Raw genomic sequence first — 26,467 nt, 5'->3', positions numbered from 1 at the left:
ACTCCCATTTTTTTTTTTATAAAAAAAAATGTTATTTAAAAATAATACAAATTTAAAAACTAATAAAAAATTGATAAACGATATACATTTTGATTTCTTTAAAAATTCAGTAGCAGCCAAACCAATAAATTAAACTGGTTACATGTTCTGTAGAAGGCCACTCCTAAATTTTTACAAATACAGTGACATCACTGAGACAAAGAGCAAAATGGCTGCACCTTGGGTACCTAGTAATCCTCAGGTTCGGTCTGCTAATTGTAGGGAAAGTACTAATAGATGGAAATAAAGAGTTTCATTTTGCTATATTTATGGCCAATTTATCTGCATAGTAGAACACGTGTGCAAAATTGGGGAGCAAATAATGCCTCATATTGTAATACTTAATGGAAATTGAAATGCAAAGCATTCTCTTTTCTGAATAATACAACAGGACAATGAAGATTAATTGGAAATCTGTTCTAAGCTCAAAGCATTGTCCACCAAGCAGCTAAAAATGAAGAAGGGCTAATAAGACCAGAATCACTGGATTATGAACCTAAGCAGCCTGCTTGTCAAAAATTCTGCAGCCCAAAGTGATGGTAACTTACTGGTAACCAATGATTTGTATGTCTGTAGGGAGGCAGTATTAAAAACAAGGTGGCTATGTGGGCTCCTTGACTTCAGGTCCCTCCAGTGCCATTAAACAGAAAGAAAATAGGTGTCCAAATACTTACCTCTATTTTAGGGAAAAAACAATACTGCCAATCCCCAGCAGCAATTGGGTTTGTGTGATGGGGGAGTACTGACCATCGTTTGTCATTGGCAGGTAACATTTGAACTTATTGCCAGTGTTATTAGTTTGAGAGATTTTTTCCCCCAGAATATTTGGAATTGTTAGCATTGGATGACTATTTTTGCAAAGCAATAGGAAATAAAGAAACATCTTGAAAAGAGGAAAACAACTTTAAACTGTATCACACATTTCATGTACATATGAAATTAACAATATTGACTTCATTAAATAAGGTCAAGTACAGTATGCATTGTACAGTAAAATATACATTTTAATGTAAGACCATTTAATTAAAGTGGAATATTATTGCCCTCTATGGTTACTACACCTTTTATGCTCACCAGCAGTGAAGCCTAATGGTCCATTACTGGAGAACAGGAAGCCATTTGAACCCATTGGAACAGTTAACTGTCCCAAAGATGGAAAGCTAAGGTCCCAACATTTAGGTAAGTGTTTGGGGCAGATGGGAAACCTGGAATATATTTGTATTAATTTTATTTGAGATATTGTTTTTATCAAGGCCATTTCTCTGATCTTGTATCCACCCGGCTCCTGTAGTTTTCTGCCAACAGCCTGTAGTTCTCCATTGAGAGGTCATGAGTTCAGTAGCACACCTGCAGTCACAGCTGATTGGAGGCACGTGCCTACAATCAGCTGTGACTGCAGGCGTACCACTGAACTCTTATGATTACTCAATGGAGAATCTCCATTGAGAGGTCATATGAGTTCAGCTGTGCCCGTCCAGGTTCCCATGCTCCCTGGGCTGTACTTATCATTGATGAGTAAGCCCAGGGACCATGGGAACCTAGATTGTGGATTCGCAAAATCAGTTTCGCCGAAATTTAAGAAGTTCAAGGAAAATTTTGTGAGACTGTCAGAGGCATTCTCGCTCATCCCTAGTTACAAGTACCAATTAAATTCCGTCTCTTTTGCTTAAGCACTTTTCCTTCTGACACTTTTGAGAAATATAGTATACAATATATAGTATACAAACTGTATAACAACGTTAACACGCTGAAATCTTTTTGCCTTTGAAAGACTAGCAGAATATTAACTTGTACATTTTTCAGGCAGATCAGTATTTATAATTCAGTATATTGAGCCACAAAGGCAAAATGGCTGTCACATAGAATTTATTAACGTGTGTGGGAAGCTGTCAAGATTTCCACTGAGAAATCAAAATTACTCTACAAAAACAGATGAGGGTTTAAGTAAAAAAGGTTTAAGGAAATAATGAGAAAAGCAGACAACACAACCTTGTTGGCCTACCGGCCTCTTCCGGATTCTTATTTTTCAATCCTTACCTAAAAGCACTGAAACAGATGTGAAGACAAAAAAAATGTCCCCAAGACTGGAGGAAAACATGTGTAAAATGTAACACTGCTGTTTTGTCATTGTGAGGGTTAAATCACACTGTGTGGTAAAAGTAATCAGAAACTGAAAGGACCTATAATTACTTCAGCACAAAGGGGAAAAAAGAGCAGGGGTCTGTATAATGCAGGCATGAGTTTTTACAGTTTTTACATTTTTTTGCAGCTTTAGCAAATTAAAATGTATCTACTAATTGTAGAATTAGAATAAATTTGAAGGATTATTATTTATGCAGATTAGATAAACAGACTTTAAAATAAAAAAATCAGAATGAACAGTTTTCAATGAATATGAATTTTCAAAGGTTAGAACACAGAACAATGCATTCCTTGCCTGATGTCTGTAACCTACAAGCTGACCTGGACACTAGTTGATTATGAAACATGTAAAAATGAGATTTAACATTGATAAATGTAACATTATGCATTTGGGGAATTAAACAAAAAAAGGGGGGAAGAATAAGGGACCAACCAAAACCTACTCACACCATTATTCTATATGTGTTGGTGCACTATGATGCAATTCATGGGGTCATACCATTGTGCCATGGTGTCATTCCCTGTATGGTTGTGTACTACAACATGCAGTAGTGTACTACTGTGAACGGGATGCATGCTTTAAAATGCACCATAGTGGACAGCCATGGATGTTTTTAGTGTAGATAGGTGTATTGGTACTCCCACTTAAGGTTAAAAGTATACATGGTAAAGAAAGCAAAAATAGTATGTATAGTCAACCGACTATACATAAAAAAACAGTTAAAGTATAACTGCAGCTATACCCTTGAATAAGCCAATAAAGGCGAAACGCGTCAGTGACAGACTGATACGGTTATACTTTAGGTAGTTGTTTATGTATAGAATTGGATAACCCAATACCATGATGTTACAATGGGCGTGGGATGATCCAATTTATACAGGTTGAGAATCGAAAATCCAGCCATCGATAATCCCGATCCTTCAGTTTCCCAGCATGAATTTCGGATTGCATGTTTAATTAAGGGACTGCAGTACACTGTTTGACCACTAATGTTTTCATGGCGCTATTCTGCACAAACAGCTGCTTGCTACACTAAATACACGTTGAGACGTCCCTGCTGCCTGCTCTCTGGGACTGTGCCAGATGTCCGCGGCTGCTGCCAGATGAAGGCTGACCTGTGTGGAGGTAAGTATAAAAAAAAATATTCGGAATTTTCCAAAATCTGGCGCACCTCAGGTCCAGAGGCTGCCGAATTTTTGATTGTCAATCTGTATCTAATTGTGTATTTAAATATGTATAAATCAGTATCATGAATACATAAATATAACTTCTTCTGCCATCAAAACCCCTTCTTTTTGCTGTCTTTTTCCAATAAAAGGTTTTTGCATGTTCTCAGATTTAAGAAGGAAAAAAAAAGACCTAAGGGAAACACAATTGATCAGACAAGATATTTTTCAAAGATCCAACTGCCCTTTTGATCTTCTCTTCAGCAGCTAATGCACAAGCCACCAGTCATGTCAGGTAATGCTGATCTCATATTTGTTGTCACCTTTAGTCCATATTCCCAACAACAGCCAGAATATTTCTGTCAGTCTCCCAGTTCATCCCATTGGGAGCTGAATATAAGGTTGGTGCAATATTGTGTTATGACCAAAGCCCATCCCCAGGGCAACTACTCAAAATCATTGCTTTATTTGCAATCTTACCTAATGGCAACTGTATGTAAAGTTTTTTCCCCATCCTTTACCCACTCTTTACACATATTATTATTACACAGTATTTATATAGCGCCAACATATCACGGAGCGCTGTAGTCCATAGTCATGTCACTAGTTGTCCCTCTAAAAGACTCACAATCTAATGTCCCTACCATTGTCATATGACTAGTACAGTCTAGGGCCAATTTTGGGGGAAGCCAATTAACCTAACTGCATGTTTTTGGAATGAAGAAGGAAACCGAGTACTCGGAGGAAACCCATGCAGACACTGGGAGAACCTGCAAACTGTATGAATATATATCCAGAATAAAATGGAATAGAAAATGGACCAAGGAAACAGTGTTGCCTACAGGAGCCAATATGGTTCTAGCAAACTTTACTGACAAAAGCTCCCTTTTAATTTTACTCCAATTTTAATATATTATATAGACAATACATAATCCTATACATCACACAGTTAAATAATAATGACTGTTGGCTACTCACAGAAAAATGTACCCTAGTAAGTACATCAAGCCTATTGCTATGATGAATTCAATCTAATGCGGCAGAAAGTCTAAAGCTGCCCAACCTCTTTTGGGCTCCATCCATCCGTCACTGTTTGCACATCCTCAACACTGCAACATAATTACACCACAATCCATACAAGATTATTGTTTTAATATAATTGGATCTTTGTCAATTAAATTCCATCTAAATTAACCGAGGACTGAAATTAATCACTGCTGTGGTAGATTAAAAGCAACAAGAGATTGATGACATTCTATTCAGGTCAGTGCAATTCTATCAGATTGAACAACAACAATGTCAATTCCAATAAACAATGTAAAAAACAAAAACAAAAAAAGATTTAATTTTCAGTAATATTTGAACAGGGTAGCTCATGTATATTTAAAAGGCACTTATTTTATAAAAAAGAAAAACTTGATTTATAGAGATTATAGGTTTACTTTCGCTGCTCATTAGTTTGTGAAGACTTATGTGATAAGACTCTCGTGGAAGCATCTATTCCCTGTGTTCCAGGGATAACCATAAACCTAAATCTATGTACACATGCTCTCCCTCAATCTTTTTTGATTGTCTTGGGTGACATCAGCTGTTCTCTTGTTAATGAGCTTACATGCTGGTTTGCTAACAACTGATAGCTAATGACTGCCAAAAATTTGGGGAGGACATAGCTGTGAGTCTCCTGTACAATGCTTGTTCGTTCTACTGATGTTGGAAACAATCCCCAAAGACCAACAGCAATTATTGACTTCCTATGGAAAATTTTAGGAAACTGGACTTTTGAGGTACATAGTACTATTAAAAATGACTTTTTCTTCAATTACACAATAATAAAAATTACAATAAAATCTGACAACAGGCTCCACTTTAGTAGAGTTAGATTTCTTATGGGGAGGATGCGGGAGACTCATCTTTACCCCTTACCTCTCCATGGAGAGCAGGGATGCCTGTACAGTGGTCATCTGTTCTATTGTTGCTGGGACTGTTTTCTAGCAACATTTACCGAATGTGTTATACAAAGCTTTAAAATTATGTACTGCAAAAAATATTTAAATAGCATTGATAGGGTTAGAATTAGGGTATCGCAGGAAATAAGAAAAGGCCTTCACTGGAAACATGGACAGCTAAAAAACGCTTCTGTATGGGCTAAAGTAGACCTGAACTCATATGGGATATGAAAATAGTTTAGAGAAGGAGGGTGGGGAAAGGTATAGTTTGTCATTCTTCAATATATGCCAAGCCTAAATGTACAACAATATTTGAAACATCAAGGAAGAAAGAAAGGCTTTTTTGGCTAGAAACAACACAAGTTTACCTATAATATAAATGTCATGTACAAAATAATCCATTAAACAGTGATTTGCAAAGAAATAAGTCCATCAAACACTTCTGCTAAATATTAAGATGTTCAAGATATGTGTACAGTCTCATTCCCGATGCGTTTTGCCTATCTGGCTTCCTCAGGGGAAAATGGAGACTTGGATAGCAGGGAGTTTGATTTCCAGGTGGTGTCAATTTTTTTTTTAGAGAAGTAAGTTCACTGTAGGATGTATGAAAGAATGAATAACATATTCACATATATAAAATCCAGGACCACATACTTTTTGGCTACAATGGGGACTACATGTCTCATGAAGATATATGTTACTGCAGCCAATAGGAGATAAGTGGGCTGTTTACTATTTATAGGACCCTGTATAAAGCCGCAAACCTTTAGTTCTTTTCAGTCACATGTATAATGTATATAGTGCATTAACATACACATATCACATACTGTAATGTATTACAGAACCATCTTTGAAGGTATACATTATGTGTTGCATTTGTTTGAAGTGTACACATAAACCTATTCTGTGCTTGCTGAATACTGTATAAAGACCTGCTTTTTCTGATGGGCAGTAAGAAAAGAGTTTCTTGTTGATTCTGTGAAGTGTTAAGTGAAGCAGGGAGTTGGAAAGATAAGGTGGCCGTGTTAAATGTAACTCAATCCACCTGCTAATCTGCCGGTGAAAAGCATGACTAACACTGAGCATCAAATGTTTTATTCATGAACATTTGGAGGACCACTTCTGCTCACTTTAAAAAAAACATACACATTTGATCTCCTAAGGGAATATAATGGCCAGAAGAACATGCATGGAAAGCAGTCATTGGAAGAACAAATGCAGCTTAGCTTAATACTGAACAGCTTGGCCCAATACACAGCATTACACTTCAGTATGGACGGGAATGGCCTCCACCCAGTATCCCCTTCTGCTGGTTTCTAAAACACTGTGCCTCGGATTTATTCAATCTGGGGTTTTTAAATATCTGTCCAATAATCAGCAAAATAACACATACCGCCAACATTTCAGATTTTTATTTGCCTTTCTTTCTGAGCACACAATATTGCAGGGCTGGGCAATTTGAAGGTTAACTTGAAAAATATAAAAAAGTGTACGAGGGGGTGGTGAGAAGTTCCTGGCTTTGCGCCTTCCAGATGAAATAGAATAATGAGTGTGGGGGCATATGACAGCCTAATATCTTAGCATGTATCTGTGTAAATATCAGGTCTTTGTGATTCTTAAAACTGTTTTTTCTTTTAGTGAGAAGCTGTGATGGCAGAGGCACAAGCAAGTTTCACGTCGTTGGAGTTACGGGCTGTCATGAAGTTTTTGTTTCTCCAGGGAAATGAAGGATACTTCTCCCCCAGTGTTTGTGACATCTCAGTGTGAATGTCCTTTGCTGTCTTTTGGAGAAACAAAAACTTCATGACGGCCCGTAACTCCAACGACGTGAAACTTGCTTGTGCCTCTGCCATCACAGCTTCTCACTAAAAAAAAAAAAACTGTTTTAAGAATCACAAAGACCTGATATTTGCACAACTACATTGCTAAGATATTAGGCTGTCATATGCCCCCTCACTTCTTTTTCTATTTCATCTGGAAGGGGGCAAAGCCAGGAACTTCTCACCACCCTCATAAATGTTTGTTGTTCCAGTTAAGGATAACAATTATTGAGAATGTCTGGAAGGAGCACCATTGACCATAGCAATCAATATTATTTTCAAAAACATTGTTTAACCAGTTGTGTTTGTACTGACAGCTATTTGACGTTGTTATGGTTTGCGGAGGTACTTAATAGTTTAGGGAGGGTCTAATTAAAATCAGCTAATTGGTAACAAGCAATGTGGTGAATTGCCAAAGGCAAAAGCTTCCAGTAATCTTTAAGTCGTCTTGGAATCCATGCATAAGGGAATATCCTGTGATACATGCAGTGCATAACTATTGCATTTTCCTAGGTTAGCCTGAAATGCATTGCCAATTCTTTATTGAACCAAATCAGTTTAAGTGTAGGCATGTGTATGGCACAGGCTTTAAATCACATTATGTTCCACGAGGAAAATGGAGTGGAACTATTTAGATATTATACAAGTGATGGTAAAATGATTGTCTGAGGATGAATCATGGTTTTGTAGCTCTTTCCGTCTAGCTCCGGAGGCATATGTGACTACTGCATTTTCATGGTTCTGCTAGAACATATTATAGGAATCTTAACATCACTAACCAAAGTAAATTCCTAAACATCACAAAAATAATACAACAGTTTTATTCATCGGGTCCAATGGATGTCTGTCGATACATTAAAGTTTAGTGTGTTGAAATTGCACAATCCAATGAACAATATGGGATGAGATCACACACTGTCAATGTAATGCATTTCATTATCAACCAACATGGCTTTGCTAGCAGCAAATACTTGCAACGTGATCCTGATGAAACCACTTTTGTGGTAGGAAGATATCATGTGGCTGATTGACCTAGGAATGTTCACTTTGAAATGTGAATTATAAAAAAAAGCATAGTAATGTTCACGTTGCAAAATGAATTAAAAAAAAGCATAGTAATGTTCACGTTGCAAAGTGAACTATAAAAAAAGCATAGTAATGTTCATGTTGCAAAGTAAATTTAAAAAAAAGCATAGTAATGTTCATGTTGCAAAGTAAATTTAAAAAAAAGCATAGTAATGTTCACCATAGTAATGTTCATGTTGCAAAGTAAATTTAAAAAAAAGCATAGTAATGTTCATGTTGCAAAGTAAATTTAAAAAAAAGCATAGTAATGTTCACGTTGCAAAGTAAATTTAAAAAAAAGCATAGTAATGTTCATGTTGCAAAGTAAATTTAAAAAAAAGCATAGTAATGTTCACGTTGCAAAGTGAACTATAAAAAAAGCTTAGTAATTCAGGCTGCAATGATACAAGAAAAGAACCCGTTTTTCTATTTTGCATTTCACACAAAATGGATATCCTTTGAATAGTGAATCACCAACCTACATTCACCAAGGTAAGTTAAAATATTTAACAAGTTCTACTCATTTAGTAAATCAGACACAGCATTTATTACTACAATTCACAAGGTACATAGGGATTATAGGAAATGATTTTGCACTACTATATCATGATTTGACATATCAGAGAGTTTATTCAATAAAACATTATTTCAAGATAACTACCAATTTTGAGTTTTACAAATGACCTCTTAGTAATATATAAATCTAATGTCCAAATTTTACAAGAAGCAGCTGCAATTACATTTTTAACATGGGCAGGCCACCCACTCGAGGAACTTAATATGATGCAATTATAATAAAGAATCATCAGATCAGTGAAGATTGTATTTCCTCCATTTGGAATCCTTTAGTAAGGAGAGATCTTTAACATTGATTTCAATGACTTGATCATTGTTGACTTTCAACTACTCTCCCCAGTTTCACCATAAAAGATGTTTCTATAAATCTCATATGTAGACAACAAAATGAAATACACTTTGTATAGGTTACATCAGAACATTCATTTTACAAATTTAGAGAATTGTTCTTGCAGACCGTTAAGTGATTGGTTTATGTGTTAACTGACAATAAGGAAAGGTTGGCAGTAAGATTTATTTGGAAATGTGTTTACCAGACTCCTCATATACAAATGCTCTCCAACACACAGTTATTGCTGATCTCCCTAAGGGGTAATATAGAGGTCTATGGCACTTTGACTTCCTGAGGAATTAGCCCTAAGTGCAGTAGTCACTTTGTGGTTGCAGATATGGGGCTGGCTAGAGACGTAATGGCTCAGAGTGTCTACAAAGGACTGCAGATCTATACTAAACCCTCGTCGGTGACTGGTAAATTGCTACCCTTGTTATTAGTGCATCGAAGCTTGGCAGAAGAATCAAGAAGATTATTCAACCAAAAATAAAATGCAAAATGGTGGTTATGTGGGAAGAACAAAAAAAAGCACCATCCTGTGATTATTTTTTTTTAATTTGCAAAATAAAAAAATTATAGTGGCAACAAAAAAATTAAAAAAAAAGGTGAATGAATAACTAAAAGTGTGCGGCTGGAAGCATTTGTGTACGTACCTCCTAACGCAGAATAAGCAGAGACAGCCAGTCACAGAACAGAAAGGTGAAAGGTCATAGGCCATAAGGAAAACAAGAAGGCACATTTAAACCACTTATTTAAAATCATAGCCAAACCAAACCAATACAAACTCACAGATAATATGGAGAAATTAAAAGACATACAAAAATAATCACTGTTTGTTGATAAATGCATTTCCTTGCTGAAAAGCAAACCCATCAAAGGCAATACTGTTGAAAATAGGAAGGACAATAAAGAAAGTTGTTTGTTTTGAGTGAAATGATGCAAAGTTTAATCACCATTTTCTTGCACACATCAAAATGAAACGATAGGGGAAGAAGCCATTGTGTGGCCTTTAGCCTCAGTGATGTCACTAGTTCCTACTGATTGGCAACATTCACCAACTATATCCTATTCATAACTCAAAGTTAACACAGAAAATACCAATGCTGCTTTATTTATCAGGGTGAAGATTTGTTAAAGTGCAATAATCCATAGCAATCAACCAGATATATGTTGTAGTAGGATCAGTAAAATAACATTTTCTAATGGCTTACTTTGGAATACTGCACTTTGTATACAACTCCAAGTCTACCATGGCCTAGCCCAGGGGTGGGCAACTTTTTCAGTCAGGGGCCACAATCTGATATAAAATTTGACAGAGGGGCCGGACCGATGGGAGAGTGGGCAGGATTATGCCATCATGACGCCACCGAGCGTGACGTCATGATGGCAAAACCCTGCTGACTCTCCCATTGCAAGCTCAGATCTGTGCAGTGACAGCCCGCCCACCCCTACGAGCCAGGATAAAATGGGGCACACGTTTCGCAGCTCTGGGCGGTGCGCCCCCCAGCGAGGTCCTTCTCCTGACTCTGCTCAGGGTGGCACCGGTCAGAGACGCGGACCATGCAAAGGGCCGGAGAAGCAACCTTTTTGGGCCCTATACGGCCCGCAGGCCGTAGTTTGCCCATGCCTGGCCTCATATTTAAAGATATCATGTAATGACATGACGTTTAGCAAAATTCTTTCCTAAATTAAGATTGAAAGGAGTTTTAGATCGTATTTTTCAATATGGAGCCAGAATGTATGCAAACTAAAATGTATGATAAGTTTTTATGTAACACTGCTAGAAAAAAAAATGACATTTCATGCTTTTTCATAGCTTTTCACATCCCCCGAGCATAAAATAATATAAATATATAATACTTTTTTAAAATCAAAGCATACGTTTTAATTTTTCAAGTAAAAGCTATGAGGCTGTTCAGATGAATACATGATAATGTTTTGGATTTTAGGCTATGATATTTTACCATGTACTAAACATGCAGCAATGGAGAAGTGTAGGGAGTATAGGCAATGTGAATGGTTTCAGCTATCTGGCTTAGTGGTATAATTAGACGCACAACTAGAATATTTGGTTATTTTAAATTGTGCATTAAACATATTTTAGAGTACAAAAACCCAGCATAAATCAGCCATATTGAATTACAAAGTAGTTTAAACCCTTTAAATCATATATGGATAGGTATATTGTACAGTTTTTGGACAACATACTCAAAAGCAAAAAAAAAATGTTAGGTGTAAAAGCTGTGTAAATAGCACAGGGGTGTAATTCTGACCTGTATATAGTCACTTCTGAAAAGCATTTAAAGATAATGATATAATAACACCTAAGAGTACTAGAAATAAATCTAACAACCCTGTTGGTTGACTGGATTAGTGTACAGAAATACTATATCTTCAAATATATTCATTCCCTTACTAAAGATTCATCCAATGCCACATCCCTGATAACAAATCACAACATACAAAACCAATCTTGGTACTTTTAAGGCATTGCTCTTAACAGCATAATCAAGTAGTATTCAACACTAATAAAAGCATAAAACATTTTATTTTATATTGGTTAAAACAATCTAAAACTAGCCATGAAACAGCATAACATAATTAAATTGCATATGGTCTCATACATGTGTTCTACGTGTTTCGCAGAGCACAGTGCTCTTCATCAGGAACTTGAAGGCCTATAATATCAATAACAGTAACACCTATACAAAATTTATAATATATAAATGCATTTCCAACAGTAATTGTATTATTACTGTTGGGAATGCATTTATTTATTGTACATTTTGTAAAGGTGTTATTGTTCATATTATAGGTCTTCATATTCCTGGTGAAGCAGACTGCGCTCCTCAAAATCCGTAGAACACATGTATGAGACCATATGCAATTTCTATTTTTAATTTTTTTTATGCTGGTTCAGTTTTAGATTGTTTTAATCGATATAAAAGAAAATGTTTTATGCATTATAGTGTTGAATGCTACTTGATTATGCTGTAGAGAGCAATGCCCTAAAAGTTCTAAGGTGGGTTTTGTATGTTGTGATACACAACTACTATAATAGTGGTTGATAATCAATTATAATGATAATTATTTTCATATTTTTATATGTAAACATCTATTTGAGATAATGATTACTCTGATCTTGCACTCCCCTTAGCAAGTAACCAAAATTGCATCCCAGCAAACTAATTTATTGGTCAAAGCCAACCCATTCACAAGATACATACAATACATACATAACATATATACCCCACTCTGTCTAATGTATTTGAGAAATTTGAGAACTAATTCAAAGGGCAAAAGAGCTTTAAAAAAAGTTTTCTGTATCAAATTGTCCTGGTGAAACTGACCCAGACAACAGACTAATTAGGCAGATAGAATGCAGACTGGAGCGGAGAGCTGCAACCAAACCGGCCTCCATGGTATCTATTTTGTTATTAGGAAACTGGGCCCCATGGTATGCTTTTTATATATTATATACATCTTGAGAATGTCAACATGCCTAAATACCCCCCCATGATGCCATGTAATCTGTTGATTAGACATTTGTGTTAACAATATATAAGTTGTAATTTTAGTACCATTACATTTCTTGTACACACTAGAATTTGGATCCACTACAGCTCTTTAAAAAACTATTATTATTTAAAAATATACATATTTTTAAAGACTTTGTCAGACTATATCCTAAATTGTTTTGAAAGTTACGTTAAACACTCACTGTCCACTTTATTAGGTACACCTTGATAGTCTCGGGTTGAACCGAATGTTGCCTTCAGATCTGGCAGATTGGTAGTATTATGCACCTGCGGCAGATTTGTTGGCTGCATATCCATAATGCAAATTACCCATTCCAGCACATCCTAAATGTGCTCTGTTCGATCTAGTGACAGTGGGGGCCATTTGAGAACCATGAACCCATTGCCATGTTCAAGCCAATTTGAGATTATTTACACCTTGACACTGTGACGTGATGGGTACACTGCAGTCATAAAGGGATGGACATGCTCAGTTGGTAAATCCCCGGCACCATTACACCACCACCAGCAGTCTGATCCATTGATGGAGCATGATGGATCCATGCTTTCATATTGTTGGTGCCATATTGTGACCCTACCATCTGAATGTTGCAGACAAAATCAAGACTCATCCGACTAGGCAATGCTTTACCAATCGTGCCTTGTACAGTTTTGGTGAACATGTTCGAATTGTGGCACCAAGTGTGGTCTTCTGTTACTATAGCCCATCTGCTTCAAGGTTTGATGCTCTTGCTCTCAATTTCTCAAAGTGGCTCTCAAAGTCAGTTATTGCCACTATTCTATTAGCTCAAACCTCTCTCCTCTGACCTCTTGCATCAACCAGGCATTTTTTATTTTTTTCTGCAAACGGGTTTCTGAAATACTTAGATCAGCCTGAATAAAATCGACAACCATGCTACATTCGTACTCACTTAAATCACCTTTCTTTATTCTGATGCTCAGTTTGGACTTCAGCAGGTCATCTTGACAATGTCTACACTCCTAAATACACTGAGTTGCTGCCATGTGATTGGTTGATTATATATTTATGTTAAAAAGCAGTTAAACAGGTGAACAGATGTACCATATAAAGTGGCCAGTGAGTTTTTATGTGTATATTAATGTATCATTTTTAGATGGATATCATGTCCTGTTTTATAATTATATAATATATATATAATATATATATCTCTTCTGTGCTGTGTTTATGCACTGTATTTTTCAACCTGGGGCATGTTTAAGGAAATACTTGAAAGTTGTAAATAAATGGAAAACTTCACCCATTCCACTTTTTAAAACGATCTCATAAATGGTAGCGCCTCCATATTTATAAAAAAAATTTTGGAGGACCTTGGTCTGGTCCTCTATTTTAATGTTACTTCTCCCTTGTAAAACTATAAACATTAAATTTCTCCAGTCAACAATTAACCAGCAAAGACAAATGCAGCATCCCGGAGTATATCTTGCTGTATATACATGTAAGTGTGAAAGGATGAAGTCAATTTCTTACCAAGTTTGCAGGATGGCACCCGATAAATTGTCAGAATAAAAACAATATGATTATTCTAGTAACAGCTTATTAGCCTTTTTACAGTTTCCAAAAGCATCTAATAGAGATGAAAGTAGGATTTGGGGTATTTTGTGTCACGGCCTGGGACATCAGTGCTGTACAGCTAACCATAAGGCAGACTAAAGTTAGCAATATTCCCAGGGTGCAACAGAGTGTTAAAAATATACTTAAAAAACTCTTTGAATTTAACATAAGGGTTGCTAAAAAGATTTAATTATTAAAAATCTGTTATGAAGTGTTTTCCTTTGAAGATAAATTCATTATTATTTAAGTGATAACCAAGCTAGTATGCAAAATGTGACTGCAGGGGCTCTGTATCCTAATTATAAGAATATCTTCCTCAAGATCACCCATCCATAAGCAAATATGTAGGATATTTACAACTTTCCTAATTTTTTTTGTCCTTAAATACTAGGAAGCTCTCATGTCCATTTAAAATATCTGTCATTAAATTTAACACTTGTTTCATTATTGGGCACTCAAGTAAATGCACTGTGGGCCACTTGGGAGTTCAGCCTCAAATATAAAGGAAATATTATCTGCTGAATACAGAAAAAGGATCAATGGCAATAGGCAGTTATCATATCATCTTTAGCCTTCTCCTCTGTAAAAATGATATGATAAGCCTGTGACTTAACCGCAAACACAGGTGCAATAATAGTCGTTGGAATGGATCTTTCACAATCCTTTCCAACCACTAGCACCGCACAATGAATGAACAAGTGCTGTACATAAAGCACCATTCTGCTCTATGAAGAGGGGAGAATGACGGAGCGGCACCCTGCTGCCCGCTCTCCCCCTTCCCTTGCATTAGGATTGTTAGTTGTCCACTGTCCGTGGATCCGCCAGGACGGTCATTCAGACGATGGACGACTGGCACTGTACACACGCCAGATTCTCGCCCAATACGGGCATGCGCCAATCATCGGGCGGGAACCGTTGGACGGGTGTACGTAGCTTAGGAAGGTAGTGTGAGCTTTGCTGAGTGGAGGGCTTTAGCTCTTACTCCAAGAACAAAGAGGAATTTATAAACCAAACTGTTATGTTTTAGCATATTCTTGAAGCTCCTACAGGGTTATACCCAACCCTTTTAGTCGGGTGCACCACCCAACACTTTTCAGTGTCAGTTTTTGGGTGGTTACAGAAAAGTTGGGTCACAATAAGGGACAGTGGACATACTAATGGGTGTACATATTAAAGTTGGAAGTGTAGGAGGCGGTAGAAAATAGAATTACAAGGGTTACTGGATTCCTATGTCAACAACAACCGGGAACACTAAATTTGTCATGTAGCCCTGCCCAATTTTTGACCACCCACCAACAGCTTCTGCCCACCCAGCTGAAAAAAATTTCTGGGGAGAATATTGTCCTGTTTTGCTTTTCTCTGCTCAACAAAATTATCTATTTTCCCCTATTACCATCACCACAGTGGTACTTATTGTTACACGGCTTGAGTAAGGTTAGCTAGTCCTACGTGCAGGGAATGTCAAGAGAGTTCACTCTTTGTAACAGTGAAACAGAGTTCTGGCCACAACATTAATCCTTCGAAGGTAAATTGTCAATACAATTCCTTTATGAAATCTGCATTAAAAAAAAATTATACATTTTGCGGTCAAGATATAAACACGGTCATGTAGGAAGGGGTAGCCTGCCATTCTATTTGACCAGCTTTCCTAAATTAAATAAGACTTCAAATAGGGGTCAGAATAAGGTCTGATATGGACATGTGGGTCTCGAGGGATCAGCAAAAAAGAGCTTACTATATGGGATGCAAACATTTTGTTGGAAATTTTTGCGGACAGAGTTGAGAGATCAATCATTATTTATCAGTTATTGTCTACATGTAAGATCAGAAGGAATCGGCAATTCTAAGGATGAAAATGTGTCTCCAGTCATCAAGGCATGCATGACAAACTGAACTGCAGGTTTTATCAGTGGAATTAACACCTCTAATTTATCTGAGTAGACTAAAATCTCTCATGTTCAGCAAAAACTATTCACAATAATTTAGAGTGAAATATGGGATATTCTTTTGTGGATCTCTTTATGAAAAAATTTGCCTGGCTGTTACACTAACCTATTACTCCAATACCTTCCTAATCAAGTTGAATGGTCACCAATTATTCATTTTTAAGTTGTCTCGAATCACAAAGTGCAAACTGCAGCTTTCTAGTGGTCTATACTTTCGCCTACCAAACTTCTCTCTCCTATTTCTTACAACTAAGCTGCGTTTTGATACCGATTAGATCATTTGTGTAAAACCATTTTTAGGGTTCAGCTGAAAGGACTCCTCCTTATCGGACAAGTCACAAGAAGACACAAAAGTTCTGTCAAATGCACCACATGTTTTAAAGTAAATCATTCAGTGGCCACATTATTTGGTACACATCCTCATTACAAAAAATAGCAATTTTCCACAACTGCTCAGCCATTCATTATATTATTTGGTATGTTATTTTCTTAGGGTACTATTAGACACTACTTTAAGTGTTGATATAGCAAAATATAGTTCCTAAGGTGTAAGAGCAATACAAGTTCAATGATGGCGCAAATAAAAAGTCCTAATGGAACCTTCCAATCATCATCAGCTAAAAATTAAAAAATAAACTCTTTATATAAAAGCATACCTAAACTCACATTTTTACTTTACATAGAAAAGGGTAGACAACCCTTCTAAATGAAGTAAAAATATGGTTGTTGTTTTTCCTTTGCGCCATGACAAAGAGGAATTCCAGGACAACACGGCATCGGATTGTGGGAAGGACCAGCACCATCGAGGGATCTGCAGGATTAAAGGTAAGTGTGTTTTTTTTATTTAGTTCTGTTTTAAGTACCATTGATCAGTTACTTTTTAGGCATCTTGCTCTTAAAGTACGATAAAGTCTTCTGCCCATAGATCAGGGATATACTAGGTAATTTCTTCGGTCCTTACAAAGAAAAAAAAAACGGTTCTTTCTTCCACCATTGCTTATGTAGTTGGCCAGGTTATAGATGTTTTCATGAACTCTGGTACAGATTTCCTTCTAAAAATTTTCCAGGTGGACAGGTACAATTTAAAGAGAAGACTTACAGTACTGGGGATAGTGATCCTTGCCAAAATTGTGTCTTCCACAAAAGTATTCTGACCCCCAGAAAAGTTTACATCAGCCTGAATTTCTGTGAATTTGCTAAGTACTTTTCTCCTTAAGTGTTTATGGATCAAAGCTATATAAAAAGAAAAAAATATGAGAATTTAGAAAAGATATAATATATTCACTTGTCCTAAAAGCTGGATGGCTGCTTTGATACCATCGGATTTATGCCATGGACACTGTCCAAGTAGCTTAGTTCAGACGGATGAGGATTTGCTCAATCAGAAGGTCAGTCGGTTCTTTTAGCTTGTAACTGTCCTTGATATTTTTTATATTTATATATTAATTTATTTGATTATGTTTGTAATCCCAAAAATGACCATGGTAATGCCACCTTTGGAATAAGGTACAATAGGGAAGTGGGGTGGGGTGAGGGATATTTTTGGAATAAATGTATCGTTTACAAAATCTGAAGAAAAAATGTGATGCTATCAAACCTTCACAAATCCATGCCATATGAAATTTAAGTTAAGGCAAAGTATGTTCTATCCAATAGTAAATTGGTGTACCTAATAAACTGGCCACTGAATGTAATTTACACTGTACGCACAATATACACAGAACAAGAGCACCACAGAGATCACTGATCATCTTAAAAAAGAAAAAGTACTTTCACATAGATAGGACATTCAGTAAAACAAATCACCTTAGGGCCATACAGCTCTTAAAAGGCAGGAAAAACTACTAGATCTGTAGTAGACATTTCACTACAGAAACACTGTACAAAACTTCAAGAGAAATATGACATTTGTCATGGTTAACCCCTCCTTGGTTCCGTATATTCCAGCTCAAGTTAAAGGTAAAAAAAACAGTAAAATGAAATGAGGTCAGAACCTCTTATCTGCATACTTGTGCCAGGATAGTACTGAAGTCTGAAACAATGCAACCAACATGGAAGCCAGGAACTGATAACTTCAGGTCAGCGGTGGCAACCTCCATACCAAATCTTAAAAGATTTCATTAGGATTAGTTAATAAAATGGTCACTGTACGGATTACCACAAAAATATTATAACTATCAGAGAACATTCTTCAAGGATTACAAAGAGAAAAGTAGCAAAATAACCTGCCATCTTAGAAATGAGGAAGATTTTAGAATATTGATTTGGTCATGTGCACTGCAGCTTTTCACCAAAGCTTCTTATACTCTATTCATGTTCACAGTGTGCACACAATACTTTTACCATTTCATTGTCTACTACAACAATTTAGCATTATAGGTTCATTTGAAACCCAGATGCATGCTAAAAAAAAACAAGAAACACAATCATAGGGAGTAAAATTATGACTATCACCAATTTACCCATCCACCGACTTGTACATAACTTACTAGCCTTGGATCATCAAATAAAGGGATACATACAACAGATACACAAAAAAATACCATAAGCTTAGAAAATACAACAAAAATATCAGACAAAAAGACAGAGCTAAAATAAACAAACAAAATAAACAACAAAGGACAACATGGTATCATTTCTGGTGCCTTCAAACCAAAGTTCCCACAAAAACGGGTGCAAATACCCATCTGACAACTGCTTTCATGGTGCATTTCACAGACAGACATGCTATACAAAATCAACCGTCTTTCTTTAAAGTTAAAAGAGCCGAATACAAAACAATAAGGAGTGGTCCTGTCAACTGGAACAATTAAAATAGGTGTTATTAAAGACTGGTATTCATTTCAGGAAAGCTTTGTTAGTTAAAGAATTAAGGATCATTTTTTTTAATTCAAGAATCAAACATGATGACACCCTTAACCTGAGAGATATTAGATGCCTGGAGGATGCTAAAAGCCTTGACATACATCATTTTTTTTGAATTTAGGAAGAACAAGGAAACATTTCCAATATATGGTCAAAAGGAAATCACAAAGTTCTAGGAAAGGAATTATTTTTTCCACCATATCCTCTCCAACATCACACTTTACCGCCACCTGAGTGGATCCACAATAATAATTTTAGCTGGGCATTTTTTCTCATTATGAAAGAAAACACCATGTAAAAACAACTAAATCATAGCAACAAAAAAGAAACCTTTACAACTCGACACATTTCATTTTCCACAACCTTTAACGATTACTGGCAGAAGAGAAAAGCTCATAGAGCATATTTTAGGGCCATTAACCAAATATTTGGAACAGGGTTGGCCACATGTTATCTCTAATCAATACACAAGTATGAAAAACCTTAATAAAAAAAAAAAAACAGGTACAAAAAGTAAAAACATATGTATTGATGAAACACCACTAATCCAAACCGTACAGGTTTGTAACTCAACTAATTTACAAAACTTCCAAAACAATGTCCTTTTCCGACCAGGAATCCTAGAGACATTTTTGGTAACAGCTTCAGTAAGGAAAAAAAGTCTGGTATAAAACACATACTGTGCATACAAAGGGCTTAGACACACAAACACCACCAATAATCATATTTAAAGCTTTAAAGTCAGGCAACTAAAGGCCATTGAGACTTTGGCACACTTTTGCTAGTATTCAGAAAAGAAAAACTTGAACACTTGATACCACTTGCACCCATCATGATCAAATGATAATCGAGCTATTGTACACCATCGGGCATGATTTAATAAAGCTCTTCGAGGCAGGAGAGGATACACTTTCATCAGTGAATCTGGGTGATCAGCTTGTATTGGATTGCTTCAAAGTCATTTGCTAGCAAAAGTTTTGAATCCTGGATCAGATCCATTCCAGGTTTGCTGGATCACCCAGATTCACTGATGAAAGTGTAGCATCTCCAGCCTTGGGGAGCTTTAATAAATCAGGCCCATGGTGTACAATGGCTCTATGATCATTTGATCAAGCTTTAATAGATCAGGCCCCATGTCCTAGGAAAAATCCTCTACAATGATCATTGGATTATCAACAAGCTTGCTCCTAACAGGTTTGTATTTACTGGTCACTAAATAAAATGGGCACACACGTGGAAAAAAACTATATCTTCTGTGTATAGAGGCACACATACCTAACACCTACAAAATACACTCTTTACAGAAGCATAATGGACTATCTATGGATCTATGACCATACATAGATCTATATGGAGATACAAGTACTACTATCAATATTAGAGAGAACATTCTAGTGAACAGGTCCTAAAAATTAAAACCATGAAATGTGTAAATAATTAGCAACAACAATTTTCAATACAGTGTGAAAGATTTTATTGGGAATTTCTAGCAGGTCAATATATATCCAGGTATATTATTGTACCTGCCAAGGATAAAACTTGGGGAAATGTCCACATATTGCAAAGGTATATACCATTTTTTTTATTCTTCATTTTGCCTAGACATACAATTTAAAGCACATCCTGAGCTAAATGGTTCAAAGTACTCTTTTGCTTTTGTTAAGCTGCTAGTTGTATACCATGGACCAGAGTGTTGCTTACAACATTTGGGCTGTGGCCAGGCATTTAGATGCATTTTTACAGATGGGCCCCATTGTGAAATGCCATTATTATTAAGTGGCACAAAAACATTGGATTTTCTGCTTCTTTAGCCAACAGCCAATAGACTGTGGAATAATCTACACAAGTTTGTTACTCTTGGTAAATTACATATTATTCTCAAAGTAAAGTCATCCTTAAGTATAAATCTGGCAACAAAGTTTCAGAAATACAAGATTTATTTCTATCCAAACCATTTCTTGCCGACACGCTGTACTTGTTCTATCTGTAACTCTAAACATAATATACAAGTTCCAGGTACCCTCCTATTCGATTCTCTGGTTAAGTGGGCCTTTCCCTGAGAGATTACATATGCTGCCATTGCTGAACTCGCTCTATAAATAACAATTGCCTTAATCTTTTGGTTTCATTAGTTTTAGTCAAACAAATTAATCAAGTATGCAACAACACACATGAGCTGGATACTTATTGTGGGTCAGTGGTTTGGAAGGTATTAAAGCATACCTAAACTCAAAATGTTTACTTTACATAAAGGAGTAGACATAGGAGCGCAAAGCCTCACGGGATATCACGTCACGCATCTCAGGAGGCTCTGGGCTGCTCCTTCTGTGCGTGCTCCGATGTCGGGCATTCGCAGGAGCCCTTTCTTTATTGGAAGTGAGATCGGCAATCTTTTTCCCATCTACATCACCCGATCTCACGCCTGCACAGTGCAAGATCGGTGATGTAGGAAGAAGAACCCAGAAGAAGAAAGAAAATGTCGGCACTGGGTGCAGCGGAAAATGGATACCAGGACAACGCCAGACCCAAAGAAATCTCCCGACAGATGGACATACCTGCGGGATTAAAGGTAAGTGTGTTTTATTGCGTTTAGTTTTAGGCTTTAAAAGCAGAGGATAAGAAAACTAATCAGACAAGCTATATTTTCTTGTCAGAAATGGCAGATTATCGAATCTCTCAGTGAAGGATCAGCTTTAGGTCCAATCTAAACAAGTTTCATGAAACCACACTTCCAACCCTCAGTCTTCACCAGCTAGGCCCTAATTCGGAGGCTTACCAGGAGAGGACCCCTCAACCTCTAGAAGGCATATCGGTACAAGCACATATGTATACTGTGGAGATGTAATAGGACACAACTTTTTTTTAACCTTCTACTTCCTGTCTGTTAGGTGGGACCTTCTCTTAGATTAAGGGTGTCATCAGGGAAAGTGGTCTGGAAAACTATGAGAATAAAAGTTTTTCAGTGCAAATTCAAAAATGCTAATTAAAAAATAATCATATAACTCAAAATGAAAAATATTCTTTTTCAATATCTCAACTGCAATGAACAAATTAAACAATATCACCACAACTTTATACATGATCAAGACTACCTCGTAACGCGTTAATATAATTCATCATCTACAAATAAAATTTATGAAACCTTTAATGTTAGAAACCAGATCATCCAAGTTAAGGTTCAAAAACCTAGGAACCATAAAAAACAGTTCTAGACTAGAAGCAAAGGTATCGCATTGTGAGCAATAAAAATATGGCGCTCTCAGGACTCACTCGCTCTAGTGTGTGTTGGTGCCATTGGACTATGCGGTTGCAAGTCAAATTGCTGAGCTCCGTTACTGTGGCTTGGAATGTAATGAGCTGAGATAATTATCGAGCCAGCTTAGCAATGCATGAATCGTCTCCCTTTATATTCGCTTCAATTAACTCAACAATTTCCAGATTGAGGGCAAGCTTCTAGTAGGGAAAGAACATGTTTGAAACATATAATTCAACATTTTAAATGAGCTACTGATTCCTTCATGAAAGGGTAAGCACTTTGAAAAATCCAGCAATAGAACTGCATCTGCAAAGTACAATTTTTTTCTCTTTCTTAGCACAATTAAAATAAAACTGGAAGAACTCATCTAGTAAATTTTAATTTAAAAAACACAGTATATAAAACATAATATATCTAATAACAAAATATATTATTAAACATTAGTATAGTTTCTAAACTTTTTGTTTCCACATTTTAACCAGCATACCAGAACAACGCAATCTGTCTGCATACCTTCTCCCGAAGGAAGTTACAAATTAGGTTTCTATGAAAGTAAACATTTAACTGAAAAAAAGCCATTTGTATATTTCTTCTGACCTCTACATGACATTCTTGGGGGGGGGAGTCTTAAAAGGTAATTTTCAAGTAAAGGTAGGCTAGTATGCAACAATCAATTCACACACATTGTCATTCAACTGACCTAATTTTAGGAGCCAACCCTCTCGATCAGGGTTGAAGAATGTGTGCGTCAAGTCGTTCCCATCATCTTCTGGGATTTTAAAGGGTTCGTTCTTAATACTTTCATACAAATTCTGTAGAGAAAAACAACAAACAAACGATATGGATTTTTAATAATTCTTAGATGTTATTGAAAAACAAATAACTGGCCATACACTATATAAAATTAGATTTTACAATCTCCATTTTAACAAGCCTTTATTCAAACAATTTATTGAGACCACCTACCATCATCTATGCCTTGTAGCTATAACTATGTAAATTATGATGGTGGGTTGCCCATATCCATTTAGTAGCATTTTGCAATTAATTGCTGGGTGAAAGTGGGTAAATTACTAGAAAAATGCTGTGTTCTTAGAATCAGCTAGCCTTACACTCTCTGGCAGTAGTTTTGTAATTTCAACCTCTGACCAGCTTTCAAAAAAAAGTTGTTCAAAGCAACCAAGCACTAAAAGAGTCTATTTAAAAAAAAGCAAAAATGGCTAAACTGCTGATATATTAACACTATCCGTCTAGCAATAAACATTTTTGGTATTGAAAGTAAAGGATACTGCACAAAAAATTACTTGTATGGTTAGCATTGACACAATAGAAATAAAGGGGCTGCTATTGTTCCCTTTTAACTAAGGTTTTAAATAAGGATCATCTTTTCCTGACCTCACTACTGAATCAAACACCTAGAATAAAGGTGCAAATAAAAATATGAAATGACCACAACTTTAAACAAGTCAGGGATGACAGCTACTATATTCTAATTCTAAATGGATTCCTTTAAGGTGATCACAAATATTTCAAATATTTAAAGCTGAACTCCAGGCAAAATAAATACACAGTTAAATACTCCACAGCTAGGTCACCTTTCCAACCCAAGTCTGTGATCAGACAGTAAAGGAGCTGACGATGTTCCTAGTCAGCATACTTATTTTTATAACACAACTGAATGACTCCTTGTACTACCCCTCCCTCTCCTAATGTGAGTGCTAAATCGATGATTAGATGAAGTGTATATGAAATCAAATTCAAGTATTTATAGAAGTTGCATCTAAAATAACAATTTTACAGGATTGTAATTCTTGATGTTTTTCTATATCTGTCTGCAGTGCAGCCTAATATAAGGAGAATGCATTGCAATATTGCATAATAATTAATGCAATAATGCATGCAATAATTAACTATTATTATTAATTAACATACTATGTATGGATATTTTTTTAATTATTTGTGAATACTTTGCTAAGGCCAATACCCTGTTCTGATATGGTGTCTCTTTTACCAGATATAGCAACCAGATTTTAGCTTACTATACAAAGATCAGTCATTGATTTTTGACAGGTCCCTTTTTTCCTAATATTAACATTTTCTATATTAATGGGGTTGTTATACTAACATTTTTAGTATATCCCCAGTAAATAAATGGAGCAACACATGGAAAATATTGGGTAACAAATGCATAGTCAGATTTTTTTTTTTTTACAATTGCACAACAAAAGTTTCTAAAGTACAGTTTTTCAAAGTCTTCCAAAATACCTTAGCAGCAATGGGAGCCAAGAATCCAACATGGTTAGTAAAAGCTTCAATAACATCCTAAATAAAATTGCTGAATTTAGCGATCAGAAATGTCAAAATCAAAAAATATATTTTCTTGCGATGTCTAAACACTGGCATCATTTTTTGTTACTGGCACAGCTGTTTTATTGAACGATGTCAGGGATTCTGTGCTTGACCAGTGGCTGATGGGAAGAATGATCCTTTAAACTGAAGTTTAAAATCCTGATTCAATGAGGCAAATCGGATGTTCCCTGGATTAGCAGTCCCTGTTATCTTTACTTTAAAGCCCTAATCCCCAGTTATATTTTGTGCTTTTAGAAATCATCCAGCTTTTTCTTCAAGCAATCTATAGTAGTTGCTGAAACTACTTCCTGAGGGAGCCGATTCCACATTTTCACAGACCTTACAGTGAAGAATCCCTTCCTTATCCGGAGCTTAAACTTCTTTTCCTCCAGATGCAAAGAGCGCCCTCTTGTGGTTTGTAATGATCTCAAAGTGAATAATGGGGAAGAGAGTTAAATGGACCATTTATATATTTATATGGGTGATCATATCCCCCCTTATACGTCTCTTCCCAAGGGAGAATAGATTCAGTTCAGCTAATCTCCCCTCATAGCTGAGCTCCTCCATTCCTTTTATTAGTTTAGTTGTCGTTCTCTGCACGCTCTCCAATTCCACAATGTCCTTTTTGTGAACTGTTGCCCAAAACTGGACTGCATATTCCAGATGTGGTCTGACCAATGCTTTGTACAGGGGCAGGATTATGTCTCCATCTCTGCAGTCCATTCCTCTTTTAATACAAGAAAGTTGAGAGTGTAAAATGATCCCACACTGCTGGTTTTGCCAAGTGACTTTGGTGCTTGGTCTAAGCAAGGTTTATATGGGAGAGCAATCTAAAACTGCTAAGCAAACCCTGGTAATTACTGGAAGAACCAAGCTGAGAAAGATTATTCTAGAAGGATGTAATATGACATCTCGAGACACTACTTTGGTAGCAAATTTTTGACTTAAAGTAAAAGTCGCAATAACCGTAATTAGTCTGATGACCATGTAGGATTCTACAAAGGTCTAAATATTCTCTGTGAAAATATGAACTATCATTCAATCATACAAGCCACATCAGGGAGAAGATCACATCAGTCCCAGAGCTTCTATATTGCTGGAGAGGAAGAGCAGCTGTCTCAATTCCCATATCTCTAGGTGAGACAGCTGCGAGTCTATGCTCAGAGTACTTTGGTAATCAAGCACAGCACCTTTTTGTAATGCAATAAACGAATAGTATGCTAATATTATTTTCCTTAACATAAAACAAATATTTAACAATAAAAATTTAATAATGCACATCCTTTGCTACATGTTCAAGTCATAATGTCAAAAGATATTTTTAGTGATGCCTTTTGAAATATACTGGGGTTTACTTCATCACACAATAAAATGTTCTGCAAAGAAAATAAACAGTGTATTTACTCATGTGATAAACATTCAAATGTTATTTTATCTCTCTTCTTCTAAGTAGATATTGTTTCTTGTTAGTAGACAATCTAATTACCTCTTTTTCTAATAAAACAGTTGGCAGCATAACAACCATGGTGTACCGTTACCCTAGTACTATGATGAGTATTAATTTGCTAAAAAAAAATAAAAATAAAAAAAATGAGTACAAATGTAAAAAATTGAGTACAAATTGCACATTGGGCCTATTAAAGCTCTCCAAGACTGAAGATGATAGACTGTCATGGGTGAATCTGGGTGATCCCAGGTTTTCCTCAAATCATTTGCTATAATTTGGCAAATGTTTGTAAACCTAGACTAGATCCATTCCAGGTTTGCCCATGATAGTCTATCTTCTCCAGTGTTGGGAAGTTTCAATAAAACAGGCCGATTATGTACTTGGTACCCAATATTCTACACACAAA

At 36.2% G+C, this 26,467-nt stretch overlaps 1 protein-coding gene across 1 annotated transcript in view; it reads right to left on the bottom strand.

Annotated features, from left to right (window-relative positions):
- The window catches only part of CYTH3 (cytohesin 3), a 107,515-nt gene that overhangs the window by 11,932 nt on the left and 69,116 nt on the right, over positions 1-26,467 (bottom strand). The window contains exon 9 of the mRNA XM_072419180.1: positions 22,966-23,077. Coding sequence (XP_072275281.1) covers positions 22,966-23,077 — 112 coding nt within the window. The remainder of the gene's footprint in view (positions 1-22,965; positions 23,078-26,467) is intronic.

Source organism: Pyxicephalus adspersus, chromosome 7 (assembly GCF_032062135.1).
Source record: "Pyxicephalus adspersus chromosome 7, UCB_Pads_2.0, whole genome shotgun sequence".
Classification (NCBI taxonomy): Eukaryota; Metazoa; Chordata; class Amphibia; order Anura; family Pyxicephalidae; genus Pyxicephalus; species Pyxicephalus adspersus.
Note: the sequence above shows the minus strand (reverse complement) of the source record. Positions and strands in the feature narration are given on the sequence as shown.